Here is a 14,669-nt window from a genome sequence, read left to right on the forward strand (position 1 = left end):
AAAACTGAAATGCAAAAAGACCGTTTCAATAAGAATCCTGCATGTTCCGTTTGCCTCTTTATGTATGAATGGAGGAGACGCGTTTCATTTTCACTACACGCATACTGCACACGTGACGCTCCCGCTAATTTTTGGCCTTTGCATCTCACATGAACAGACAAACTCCAATAAATACATCTCCAAAGCTGCTGTGAGTGTCACTTTTTGTCAATTTTACCGTTTCATTAGTGAAACTAGCATCATTCATACTGTATACATACTGAAACTTCACGGCAACCTGTCAAAATAAAAGTAGGGTTTAACATGTAACAGAAAAATATTAGTCTTGTATTACTTTTTACAGTATAATGTAGGTGTTTATATGTTCACATTTAAATAATTTACATAAAACAATATATATGATATAAAATAAAATAAAGAGTCACACTTAATTGTTGAAAAAATACTATTATTATTAAACCCTTTTTTTAACTGAATATAATTTTTCTTCTATGTATTAATTTTAACAGTAAAGCTCCGCTTATTTTTATTTTTAAAAATAAATCTGTGATTTTGCTTTCATTTGATTATCAGAAAAATTAAAACAAGAATTTCTGAGAAAAAAAAAAAAAAGATTGTAAGGCCCTATTGTTCAAAATGTTGAAAGTTTTGGACTTATTTTTTCACTTAAATAAATATTTTTGTTATTACACAAAATATAGGCTAAAGTACCGGGAAAGAAGTAATGTTGGCTACTGGCAACCAGCAATCTGTGCAGAAATAAATATTATCAGCCAAGTACTTTGCAACAACCTCTGACCTGTGGTCAAGCCGTACTTCTGGGCCATACATTAGCTTGACCATTCACTTCATTGACAATGAATGGGGTTTGAATTGAGGATTAAGAGATAATTAAGTGTATATTGTGACTTTAGACTGTTGACATTTCTGTCTTAATAACTGAGGGGATTATGATCAGAGGCAGGTTAAGTTTAAAATAAAAATGCTTGAGTGTAATATATTTTTCTCCTGGTCCTTATTTTAAATGGGTCATAAAAATATCAATAATTATCGATATCGACCGATATGAAACACTGATATCGTGATATAGTTTTCAGCCATATCGCCCAGCCCTAGTGTGAAGCACTTTTTTTTAGGTCCGGATAGACCTGTTTTGGACTGTTGAACAGAAACATCCGCCTATGCCATTATAACACACCTAATGACGCCTGAAGGTGAGTAAATAATGGGCTAATTTTCATTTTTGGGAGAACTAACCCTTTGAAGGATGGACTGCAGTCTCGAGTTATCCAAAGATGTAGAAATTGTCGACAAAAAAAGGTATGAATTCCGTTGTGTGGCTATCTGAAAAGTGACTCAGCTCAGCTGAGAGTTTGGCGCGATTGTTAAAACTGAAACCGAAAGCAAAACACGCACGCGCATTGAAAAGCAATTTTAATCCCCCTTGTTTAGAGAGTGACTCCCCAATGCACGCAAATTAGGCTACATGACACATCTAGGCTGTTATTAGTTTGTAGGCTATAATAGGTTGTGTATGTCTATAGCTCTGTATCATTATTGAAATATCCGGTCTCTATTTGCACTTTGAATATTTAGAGAGTAGCCTACTTTGATTATGGCTGAATTGTCTGCACTTAATATGATTAGGAATAGAGAAAATATAATAGAGAAAATAAACAATTGTGTTAATAATAATAAATAAATAAATAATTGTGTTACAAATTATGTTTTTACAATAATTTAATGTTTACATTTTGTACATTTACTCTCATTTACCATACTCTGTCACAACTTTTGTTTTTTTTTTAGTAAGTTTTAATTTTTAAGGCCAAAACTGTAATCTGTTTTTGTTAATAAACTATACTTTAAAATGTAATTTAATGAACCCCTATAATTTTTGTGGCTTTAGTCATTGTTGGGATACCATTTTAAAGCTGGCAACATAAACAGCTTATATCGAAATATATCGTTATCATTCAATATGGGGAAAAATTATCGAGATTACATTTTTGCCATATCGCCCAGCCCTAGGTAAGCACATCAAATTTTCAGTTTTGGGTGAACTATCCCTTTAAGAACATTTTATTATTAATAAAAATCAATTAATTGGATATGCTTTTGATCATTAAAAATTTAAATTTAAATATTAAAATGGAATCCAGAAAAGTAATGGAGAGGGAAAAAAAGTAACCATTAAAACAGTATAGAAAAATTAAAACAATTAAAACAATTAAAACAATTAAAACAATTAAAACATGCATTGCATGTAACATGTAAAACATAAAAAAAAATAAAAAAAAATTATTTGAAAATAAAACAGATTTCATTGGGCCCTATAAAATACAGATATAATAGCATTGAGGCAATTATAATTAGCTCAAATAAAGTAATCAAAAGCAAGAAATCATATGTTTGGCATAGGGCTGCAACTAACGATTATTTTAATAATCGATTAATCTGTCGATTATTTTTTCGATTAATCGATGAATCGGATAAAAAAACAAGGGCTTTACAACCCTTTATTCAAAAACAGAACTAAAATCTTTAGAAAGTGCAGGAACATGTTGCTCCTTGAACTGTTATAATAATAATAATAAAATAAAAATGGACTAACACAAAAAACATACACATGTATGCTTTACATCTGCCAAATATATAGACTAAATAAACTAAAATTACTATCCGTCAAGACAGCGGCTTGCTGTGGTGTACATGCTGCATTTCCCATCAAGAAGCCTCTCAAATTAAATTCCTCAGTGCGCATTAAAAAAGTCATGTGACTTTGCACGCTGGAACGGGATAACTTGACTAACTTTCTGCTACATTCATTCTGCCATGGCGGTGTTTAGTGTCCTGCCATCAGCAGCGACCAGCTGGAAGAGTTCCGCATTCAAATGCACGCAAAACTGGCCTCAAAGCCCCAGCAAAAGTAATTACCATGAATGTGTCAAGGCAAAAATTAAGAAAATATTCGAATTACTTATTAATAAACTAGTATTTTCTGATTCAGTGTTGCAAAGATGAAATTGACGATCCTGCCATCTGCTCATTAATGCCTAATGCATCTTTATGGATTAGCTAATGAAAGAGTTTTGTTTTCGATTTTAATTATTTCGTTTTATAGTAAAATAATAATTTAAAGCTTTCTATAGATATTGTGTTTGTGAGGCAATTACCTGGGTTTCGGTTAATTATTGTGAAGCGCTCCTGTTTAAACCAAAGATATCAAGCGTATTCTGTTTGTTTTCTTTAAGAGCACATTTTGTTGATACTGTGAGTACAAAATACCGTGAATACAAACTAAGGTAGACGCTTTACAGTTCCGGCCCGGGTGGTAAATTACTCTTACCTTTATGAGCAAAAAAGAAATTCCACATTGCACTGGCGTCTCCATGGGCTGCAAAGCGCGCTTCTCTCCGCATAAACTTTGGAATTATCTTGATTGAATGATTAAACTAATATTGTGATATGTTTTAAGTTTTTTATATCAATGGATTTTAATTTAAATCGCGATGAATTAAGCAGGCTTTTGATCTGTCTGCCGCTGTTTGCTAGGTATAACTTTAAAAAACAAAAACTTGAATTTAACAAACAAAAAGTGTTCCAAATATATCTCTAAATTAACTTTATAAACTAAAGGAACGAAAATAAATGTAATCACTTTGCTATTAAAATCAGCAGCTGTGTAATGAGGAAGAGAAAGAGAAAAAAGACAGTCGGACTGGAAATTCAGTCGGCCAAAAATTGATGAGCTGTCGGACATTTTTACAAGGAATGTTTGTTTAATAACCTATTTAATACTCTTAGGCTACTTTCTTAATTAAATATATTATTTCTTTGATTTATTTTAGCGTTTTTAGGCTGCTTGTTAGCTGACTGAAGTGTAGGCTATATATAAAAAAACAACGTGCCACCGTCACAGCCCTATTCAAAACTGAGACGATTTCACCTCAGCAGAGCTCCTCTTTCTCCTTACGGTTGTGGTATGTTTTCGACACATTATACAGACAGACAGTGTTACAAAAACTATAGAAGTAGTTTTCTCCATCTCCACTATCCAACGACCCGTACACCAGCTGTTTTGCGATCGAGCATTGGCTGCTGTGAAAGTACGCTAGCCAAAGTAGGCTTAAATATTAAACATGTTTGATATAAATCGGGGCAGCATATATATATAATGTAGAAACGGTGCTTTATGCTCAAATGTTTCAGTTTTGCGCATAAGTTAAATTCGCATTTTTGGATGGAAACACAGCTTATGAGGTGCCGAACTCTGCTGGCATCAGTGCGGGAGAGAGACCGAATGTGTCCACTCCGCTCTGCGCTCAATTTTTTTAAAATATATATAATAACAACCAAATGTCTCTGCGTCGCGCGACACAACGAATCGATTATGAAATTCGTTGCCAACGCTTTTAGTAATCGATTTTTATCGATTTTATCGATTCGTTGTTGCAGCCCTAGTTTGGCACAAAACTGTTGAAATACATAAAGTATTATAAACAATAGAGCTAATGTATATTACACATTACAGCAAAGACCTGCAGAAGGCACAGACAATTGTTTTTACACTTTAGTGCGCAATGTAATCCTCATTTAATATTGACTAAACAACATTTAAAGGTTGTATCAGCGATTTCTAGCCTAAAACATAAAGTGTCAATTTCAGCTGACCTTTCTTCACGATCCGCTCGCTGCCTGCCCCATAAATTGTCTGTGAAAAAACCGCGTCTCTCTGGTCAGTCTAGGGTCCGAGATATGCCAAAAAAACAATCGGCACTACCAACCTTTCCACAGATAAACAAACAGTGTTCCAACCAATCAGCGTCAGGGGTTTGGTGTTGTGGACTTTCCTACTGGTGCAGGGATGTGAGGGAGGCGGAGTGAAAGTCCACAACACCAAACCCCTGACGCTGATTGGTTGGAACACTGTTTGTTTATCTGTGGAAAGGTTGGTAGTGCCGATTGTTTTTTTGGCATATCTCAGACCCTAGGCTGACCAGAGAGACGCGTTTTTTTCACAGACAATTTATGGGGCAGGCAGTGAGCGGATCGTGAAGAAAGGTCAGCTGAATTTGACACTTTATGTTTTAGGCTAGAAATCGCTGATACAACCTTTAAGTCAAATGTCCACTTAATCTTTAATATGTGGCCATATCATTACCACAAAAATGCTACAGCCACAGTAATTTAAGGAAAGTGGACATCAAAACATTTAAACTCAGAGTGAGGGTTTAAACTTTTTTTGAAATCGCGATGAACAATTAGCATAATGAGAAAGATATTGATGTATTAACTTGAGCTTGCATAGGTTTATAAATGATTTACCTTACAAATCTGATAAAATAGTACACGTTGCACTCCCAGATGAACATTATAATAAACCCAAACTCACAACAACATGCAGAGATGGAGCTTGAGACGCTCCACACATGTAAATGACAACAGTTCCTGTGGAACAGCATACTGTGATAGGAGCTGCTGTGAGACGCATGCCAAGTCATAGTGTTTGTAAATTCCCAATTATGCTTAATTATGATTTTTAAATGGATTTAATATATAATGCAGCCTTGGAAAACAGTCTAATAATGCATTTAAAGGATTCTCGTCCATGAAATGTGCCACTTCTGGTATTTTGCCGGTTACTCGATGTGGGCAAATGAAATTGAGGATTATTAAAAATCGAATAGTCGATTGGAATCGATGATTCACAACAGCCTTAATTGAAATGAAGCAGCAATATCTTGTCAGGTAAAAGTTAGAACCGTGTCTAGGGACAAGCTGGCCATCACACTGCTCTGACCTTATTAGCCCGTTTGTATCCTATTATTAGATTCACTCGTCACTTATGACAGAACAGATAATCATGATCTAGGCTTCGGAAAAGATCGTTTTATATGTTTGCGTCAGAAAACAGCGAATCACTTGAAAAACTGGCTGTTGTTTCCATTACATTGTTATATTTCGTAAAAGTTTTACCCACCAACTGGAGACTGACACTGTTACATATACTCGCCAATTTTTACTCACATTTGGCGCTTGGCGAGTGTTAATTTTAGGCCCAGTTTATAATACATTAAGCATTTTAACGGTTGTTTAATAAAACCATATGAGTACTTGCTTTCGATACTTTATTTGAATAATTTATAATTATTACTGCCTCATTGCTATTACACGTGTTTGGAAGTAATTGTAAAGGACATTGTTTGCTTTGGTCTATTACCACAACAAAAGTAGATTATAATTAGCCGATTACTCGATTAATCGTCAAAATAATCGACCGATTACTTGATTACCAAAATAATCATTAGTGACAGCTCTACTGGATGTTTTTCTCAGCTGTTTGGAATCTTATTCTGACGGCACCCATTCACTACCATTGGTGAGCAAGTGATGTAAACGCTAAATTTCTCCAAATCTGTTCCCATGAAGAAACAACTGAGGGCAGAATCAAAAAAACAATAGGAGCTACAGTTATCTCTCACCTTAATAACAGCAATAAACTAATAATACACAAATGCTACTAGCGCCATCATAATAATAGCAATAAAATTGGAGGGAAGGAAATTGCCCCATAGGGAAATTTCGTGATATTTAGTGCAATGATGAAGCTTAAGAGAGGGAGATAGGAAGCCCTTGAGTACAAGTACAAATGTAATTAGAATCGTGATTGAAAAGATGGTTAGAAAGCATCTAGCCTGCAAACGACAGGTCTCATCACCACCAAATGCCTTCATGAGACGGCAGAGTCACCATTATCCTGAGAAACAACAGAAGCTGTGCTATCACCATGGAAACTCTTCTTCTGTGCCCACTACCGCTCCGCCATCATAGATGCCAGAGCTGGAAGAATCTGGGCTCTTTGTGTTCTCTGTGATACTCGTGATTATGTAACCGTAAAGGCCATCAGTATCCCACTGACCCTTTCAGAGAAACTGGCATTACCACGGAAACAAAAAAACCACAAGTGAAGAGAACGAAAGAGAGAACGGCTCCTAAACCAAAACCGAAACAAGGCCTCTCTTCACAGGCTGATTTCACATCTTTCAGGAGAAACTCCTCAAAAGGCTAAATGAGGACAGCTGGTTTTGAAGCAACTATGATGGAAAAATAACTTGAACTTGGGAATTTGGTATCTGAAGCATCAATAAAAACAAAAGAAAGAAACATGTCATGAGGAAATATTAAGTCAGTGACATATTTTCCTTTTTAAAAGTTATGACTGTGTAATCTCACTGGATGAGTCACATCCAAAACAGTCTTGATACTTGGCAACCATAAACAGCCGACAGCCAGACTAATGAACTATATTAGTAGAGAGAAGAATTGATTATTCTGGGGCCTGTTTCAATAAGGAGGTTCAACCAACTCTGAGTTAAAACTTGAACTCTGAGTTGACTTACCCTGAGATGGGAAACTCTGAGTTTTCGGTTACAGAACAGCTGAAATGAGTTAGTTCAATCCACTCTGAGTAGGTTGACTCTGAGTTTAGTGCTTGCAGCTTGACTATGAAAAGCCCTGATCAATGGAGCTCCGAAATTATGATTCACCATGGCAACCGCTCCCGCCAAAAAGACCTCTGCATATTTCGAGCCAATGCTTAACTTTAATTCTTAATAATTATTAAGAATATAATTATTTAATTATTAATAATTAGAATATCAAAGGTAAAAACTGGCAGAACGGTAAGTTACTGAACTATTAATTTTCATGGTATCAAACAGGCAAAAAAATAAAATAAAATAAAATAAAAAATAATAATTAGAAGAAGAAAACAGCTAAACATGGAAGTAAACATAATTCAACCAGGTAAAGCTTTAAGCATAAAGGGTTCATGAGTGTAGGCTACATGATTTTACAAATATTTGACATTAAAATGTGTCATATAAAAAAACAATTATGTGTCTAATTTCACTTTGCAGCAGCTTTTTCCACATAGTCTAATGCTCTTTCACAAAATGAAATGTTCTCTAATCCAAACGGTTGCATTTCTTAATTAGAGTAATGAAATGAAGCCAACAGCATGAAGGCTCGCAAAATGATGAAGAGGAGATGGAAGTATTGGAAGAATATTAAAATCCAACATGAAAAAAAAGAATAAAAGTTGCATTTGTGCATTTATAGGAAAAAAAGATGACCTAGTAAATTTAACAGCTGTGGTGGTGGTTATATATATATATATATATATATATATATATATGTGTGTGTATATATATATATATATATATATATATATATGTGTGTGTATATATATATATATATATATATATATATATATATATATATATATATATATATATATATATATATATATATGTATATATATATATTATACATTTTCATCTGCCATTCTTCCATTCCATACAGCAATCAGCTTCATATTTGATGGCTTTATGCTCAGTAGGCAATGACACTAAAATTCTCAGAAAGAGCATTAGAGCAAGGCACACTTTCTTTACCGCTCTGCATACAGTGTCTGTACTAATGTGCTCTGACTACCATTTAAAAATGACACAGGTCAAATAAATACACATGTCTAATCAAAATAATCCTATACTATATGATAAATAATAATCTTATTTATGAAAGGACATGCCATTTTTGTCACTTTGACAGTGTCTGCATGATGAAAATATGTCCAATAAATTAATGCACCTAAAAATGCTTTTCTTACTTAGTATTGTCTTGTTGTTTCCAATTTAAAAAAAAAAAATCTAAAGATTCTTAAATCAAAATGTCTTTCTTTTTTCTGTCAAAAAGGTTTTTGAAAAAAACATTCCAGGATTTTTCTCCAATTTTCGATGGGAGCCAACAGGTTGAAGGTCCAAATTTCAGTTTCACTGCACCTTCAGAGGGCTCTACATGATCCCAGCCAAGGAATAAGGGTCACTGGAAACTTCAACTTCAACCCATTGTAGTCCACTATATGCAAAAATCCGGGAATATTTTCCTCAAAAACTTTACTTTTTTTTTTATTTGAAGAAAGAAAGACATGAACATCTTGGATTACATGGGGGTGAGTAAATTATCAGGACATATTTTCTCTGCAAGTGAAGTTGTCTTAAGTTGAATATATATTTAATTAAACATTCTGATGAAACTGTTCCATGTTCTTCATCAGCACAGTATTTTAAATGTAATTGTGCTGTATTTCTTAAAAAAAAGCTAAAAATTTAAAATGTACATTTTATATGGCATTTGTAAAGACTTTGTATTTTGTCTTTTAAATAAAACTGTCCATTTTCCACCTTGAGCATGCTTTGAAACTTTATTGAAGGTTTTTTTTATTGTAATGATTTGTAAAATAACAGTGTTTCTCTGTAGAACATTTAGTGCTTTTATTGTAGTAATCTAGGTAAAATCTGTCAAATAAGGGTTTTACACTGTAAAAAAACAGTCAAACCACTGGCAGATACAGCTGCCAAAAAGGGTTTTACAGTGTAAAACCCTTATTTGACAGATTTTACCTAGATTACTACAATAAAAGCACTAAATGTTCTACAGAGAAACACTGTTATTTTACAAATCATTACAATAAAAAAAACCATAGTAAAATATTGTAACTGAAACAAGGGAAATTTTGTAAAATAAAGGTTTTATACTGTAAAAAAGGTCCCGTAAAAAAAACGGTCAAATGACTGGAAGCTGTGTCTGCCAAACAAAAAATTTAAAATTAAAGTTAAATATCATAATTGAAACAACGAAAAATCTGTAAAATAACTTTTTTCTGTAAAAACTTCTCTCTGTAAAATTATTGTTTTTGCACTTTATTTCATTTTTTATATTTTTTTACAGTGTACAGTGTAAGGTGTTTATTTAATCTTTTAAGTGTATTTTTCTTATTTTGCATATTATCTGTCAATTGGGTAAGAAAAATAATCTTGTTTCCAGTTGCATTAAGATTATTTTTCATGTTTTAAGTAAAATGCACTAAATTTACATTCCAAAACACTCATTAAGAAAAGCATTTTTGAAGCATAAATGAATGAATGATGTATTTAAACATCACTTGCGCTTTAAAAAGGGGGAGGAGACCGAAAGAAACTCTGGGTTTACCGAAGAAAACCTGCTCCCGACCAGGTTAGGTTCACAGAGTAAGTTGCCATGGTAACTGACTCTGAGTATAAGTTACCTCTCTTTCAGAAACGGGCTTGACTTACTCTGCTTTCTCAGGTTTAACATACCTCCCATTCTGAAACCGAAAACCCAGAGTTTCCCTCATTTCAGGGTTAACATACTCAGAGTTTTCACTTAACCTCCTTTCTGAAACGGGCCCCTGGTCCACCGCTTTATAAAACCAATAAGCAAGGATAGTCAGCATCTGTACGATACTGATAAGCTGCAAAGCATTTCCTTTATTATTTTATGGAGGAAATCATAAGGCAGACATCAGATTTCAATAGTATTCCGTAAAAAAAAAAAAAAACCCTACAAACTTGATTTAGGCAAGACAACATTATGAAGTACAATATATGCATTAAAATATGCAAAATATTTCAAAATGCATGCACTTTATCCAAAAACAACATTTTAATTATATAAAAGAAACAAAAGAAAAATTAATAATACTGCTTATTAGGGCTGTCCCCGAATAGTCGAAGATTCGATGCATCGATATGCGGAGCCTGATTCGACCACCGATCTCACAGTCGAATCTTCGCGGGTGAAACGAGCATCATACCATTTTGGCAATATGGGGGTGCTCAATGTCTAATTGCACACAGAACTACTGGTTTTGTACGGTTATATTACGTTATATACAGCCTTTGATTATGATAATGCAGTAAAAACAAAAGTGAAAAGAAAGAAGCGTTCAATAAATATTTTAATGTGTTTGTGAATAAATCTAACCACCCCTGTGACAGATTTAATTTTCACTTGCCCTGATCCATGATGAGATGCGGACCATCTTGACGGCAGGGATTAGGCGGCGATCACACCGAACGCGTTTTTGCAATTGGAGGCGCCTCTTTTGAATGGTTTTCTGTTGGCAGTGAGCGTTCTGCGCTCTGTTTATGCGCCCCCCGCGCCTCGCGTTTTTGCAGGAGCGCTCCGAGCGCCTGAAGTTGAAAAAAAAAAAATCAACTCTGAGCGGAAAAACGCCCAACGTCATTCGCGTTCCATTGTCCAATCGAATGAATGGAGAGGCGGGCCTTCTGTTGTGATGGTGAAAGTTTACCGTTGCTTCAAAAGTCCGGAGACTGCAAGAAATGGAGGAGAAACCTTTGGTGTCTATCGTGGGTAACCAGGAGCTGTATTGTTTAGGGTTTCTGCTAATATGACAGTTTACTTAACAGCAAAAAACTAAGATTTTAGAGCGTTCGCGCTATAATCCTTTGATTTGACTGACAGGACAGCTGTTTCGGTCGTTGCTTAGCAAAAAAGGCAGTGCTGTGCGCCTCGCGTTTTTAGAACTAAAAGACGCGTTCTGTGTTTTTATTTAAACCTAAATAAGTTCGTCTGTCAGTTGGCAGGCAGTTTTGGTCGCTTTATTAAAAGTTGTTGCTGTGTGCAGTGTGTAAAATAAAATAAAAACTGTTTTACCCTCCTGCTGACTATAGTGTCGTGCCCCTCCCAACCCATTCACACACACACATAAGCCTAGATGATTCGACTATCGGTCGACTATAGAAAGATTCGAAAATTCTGATTCGACTATGAAAATTCATAGTCGGGGACAGCCCTACTGCTTATTCTAAAATAAATATCTTATAACATCCTTTATTCTAAAATAATAATAATAATAATAATAATAATAATAATTATTATTATTATTATTATTATTATTATTATTGATTAGTCGGTTATGCTGTATCAAACATGTACATTATCGAAAATTAATATTTCTATTATTTATTATAAAATTGTTTATTCCAAAATAAATGTTATAATAGTTTTATTATTTATTATTTATTTATATTTATTATTATTATTATTATTATTATTATTATTATTATTATTATTATTATATTGATTAGTCGGTTATGCTGTTCCATTTTGGTTATAATATTAGTTTTCTTAAATTTAATTTAATACTGCCTTTAAAGCAAGTATGCACATTACGCAAAAACAATTTAAAATTTAAAATAAATTAAAAAAATAATTAAATAACCACAATTTTATATGATTGTTTGTTCAAAAATAAATATTTTATAATATTTTATTTAAAACAAACAAAGATTTTATGAGATTGTTTATTCTAAAACATTTAACAACAACAACAACAACAACAACAACAATAATAACAATAATTATTATTATTATTATTATTATTATTATATTAATTACAAAAGGGTTTTTGTAAATTTAATTTTAATAGTGTCTTTAAAACAATAATTCACATTATCCAAAAGTAATATTTATTTATAATAAATAAATAAAAATATATATATACACACTATTTTTTTTGTTTTAGATAAATAACAGACATAAGTTTACTCTAAAATAAACTATTATTATTATTATTATTATTATTATTATTATTATTATTATTATTATTATTCAGTTATGCTGTACCATACTGGTTACAATATTAGTGTTCGTAAATTTAATAGTACATTTAAAACAAGCTTCTCAAATGTGCTTTACACAAAACAAACAAACAAAACAAAAACATTAAAACAAGACTAAACCTGCATAATAACATCAAATATAAACCATCCAAAAAAAGTCTTATGATAATTATATTGTGCATGCATACTAATAAGCCAGTCAAATATTTTCTGAGAATTAAATTCAGGTAATACCTACAGTATTAAAATGATTAAAGGGTATTGTAGAGGGATTTCCCAAATTAAAATCTTTAACTCACCAATCTCCTTGCCAAGTCCCGAGTGCAGCATGGCTCCGGCAGAGGTGACCACAGCACAAGTCTGGAAGCCTGGCCCGTAGAGCTGGCTTAAGGGTAAGGCAGGTACAATCTTCCGCCAGCCTAAATTGGAGAAAGGCATCTCAGCCCCATCCAAAGTTCGAATCCTTTCCCCCTTCTTCAGTTCACACAACACCTGTTGGCCGCTCTGTTGCGCCTTCCGGTGCCCCCTGTAGGCCACGCCGTGTTTATTATTATTCAGGTAGTCTTTCATAGCCCTCTGCAGGCGCGGACTGAGCATGCCCACAGACAAACTCCCTTTCCACAGGCCGTGAACTACGGATTTCGACCTGGGAACATAGTACTCATCCGGATCAGAGTCATCACGTCTAGCCACCCGTCTAGTCGTCCTCCTCCTGCCATCGTCTGCCTCATCCTCATCTTCCTCTTCCCCTCCCACCACCTCTTCCTCATCCTCTTCTTCATCCTGTTGAGGTGAATCCTGGTTATACTCTTGTCTCTCACGGTTGCGACTCACGGCGGCCGATCTGGAGCCTACGTCCTGGGTGCCGAATGCAGACCAGGCCGCCAGGCTCTGAAGGTCGGGATACGGGTAGGCCTCCTGGCTGAGTGGACTGGGCTGAGGGTCGGCGCTGGGGTTTTCCTCCCGGCTTCGCTCCTGTTGGGTGTTGCTGGAGGCGGAGGGGGTGGAGGAGGTGGCAAGCCCCAAATGGGTGGCCATTATGGTGCGGGGGTTGCCCTGCAGCGAGGTCAGTCGGCGAGTGTCTGTGTAGGAGAGGGCGGCCGCCGAGTGCGGCTCGTCCACTCGTGACTCCATAAAGTAGGAGAGGAGCGCCAAGAACACCAGCACCCAGACCAGCATGAGGCCGAGGGCGAGCCGCCGCCACTGTTTCAGACTGGACTTCATCTTTCAGAAGTCCTCTCGGCCGCACGCCACTGCACTCCAGACCCAACTGGAGAAGGGTCAGCAGGAGGCCTACAAAAGGACAGGACTGGTTAACCTCATAATATCATTTCAGAAAAAAAAAAAATAAATTGTTCTTGCGATATGGCATGTTCCACAATTTCAGCTACAGATCACTAGCTTTGAAAAGAAATCAAAGTTGACCAGTACAATACTCCCAACACAAATTCACAATTTTTTCTAATTAGGGGCCAAGCACCGAAGGTGCGAAGGCACCTATTGTATCCATCGGCGTTCTACTTCTTCCGCTCTTGAGTCTATGGCAGTCCATAGAACTGCTTGAGGAAAAGTTATGAAATTTGGCACTCTGATAGAGGACAGTCTGATCTGTCACCATAGCAAATTTGGATGGTTATGCTAATAACTTTTGAACTGTAAAGTTTAGGTGAAATATCTAAACTTTCTTTTCTCCTCTGAATCCTTGGCTCACGCAGAGTCAAATGGACATCAAAATGTAACATTCGTAAGGTCAAAAAAACTACTTTTTCAAACTCTTCCTAGACGGTTTGTCTGTTTTTCACCAAAATTGCCTCAGATCATCTTCAGACCATTCTGGCAAAAAAGTTATGGAATTCAAGTTGATTAATCAAACTATTCTCGAATAACGCATGAAAGAATTCGAAGAAGAGCACTAAAAATGGATGAGAGCCTATATCTCCACAACGGTTTGGCAAAAAAAAAAAATTTGTGAAGGGGAAAAACAAAAACAAAACAAAATGGAGGTTGGTTCTAGAATTGATCACAGATTACAAGTTTACGGAATGACATTCCCTGGTCCATAAACTAATTCAACCTGGACTCAAGACAAAACGTACATGTGGGAAATGTTTCACAAGATGCAAAATTTGTACTGCCATGTAAGTTTTGTGACGTCGT

The 14,669-nt window shown here is 35.0% G+C and overlaps 1 protein-coding gene across 2 annotated transcripts in view; it reads right to left on the reverse strand.

The window, feature by feature from the left end:
* The window catches only part of st6gal2a (ST6 beta-galactosamide alpha-2,6-sialyltranferase 2a), a 111,555-nt gene that overhangs the window by 39,528 nt on the left and 57,358 nt on the right, over window positions 1–14,669 (reverse strand). For both annotated transcript variants that reach the window (XM_073845405.1, XM_073845406.1), the window contains exon 3: window positions 12,812–13,805. In XM_073845405.1, coding sequence (XP_073701506.1) covers window positions 12,812–13,736 — 925 coding nt within the window. In that variant the 5' untranslated portion in view covers window positions 13,737–13,805. The remainder of the gene's footprint in view (window positions 1–12,811; window positions 13,806–14,669) is intronic.

This window comes from Garra rufa, chromosome 8 (genome assembly GCF_049309525.1).
Source record: "Garra rufa chromosome 8, GarRuf1.0, whole genome shotgun sequence".
Taxonomy (NCBI): domain Eukaryota; kingdom Metazoa; phylum Chordata; class Actinopteri; order Cypriniformes; family Cyprinidae; genus Garra; species Garra rufa.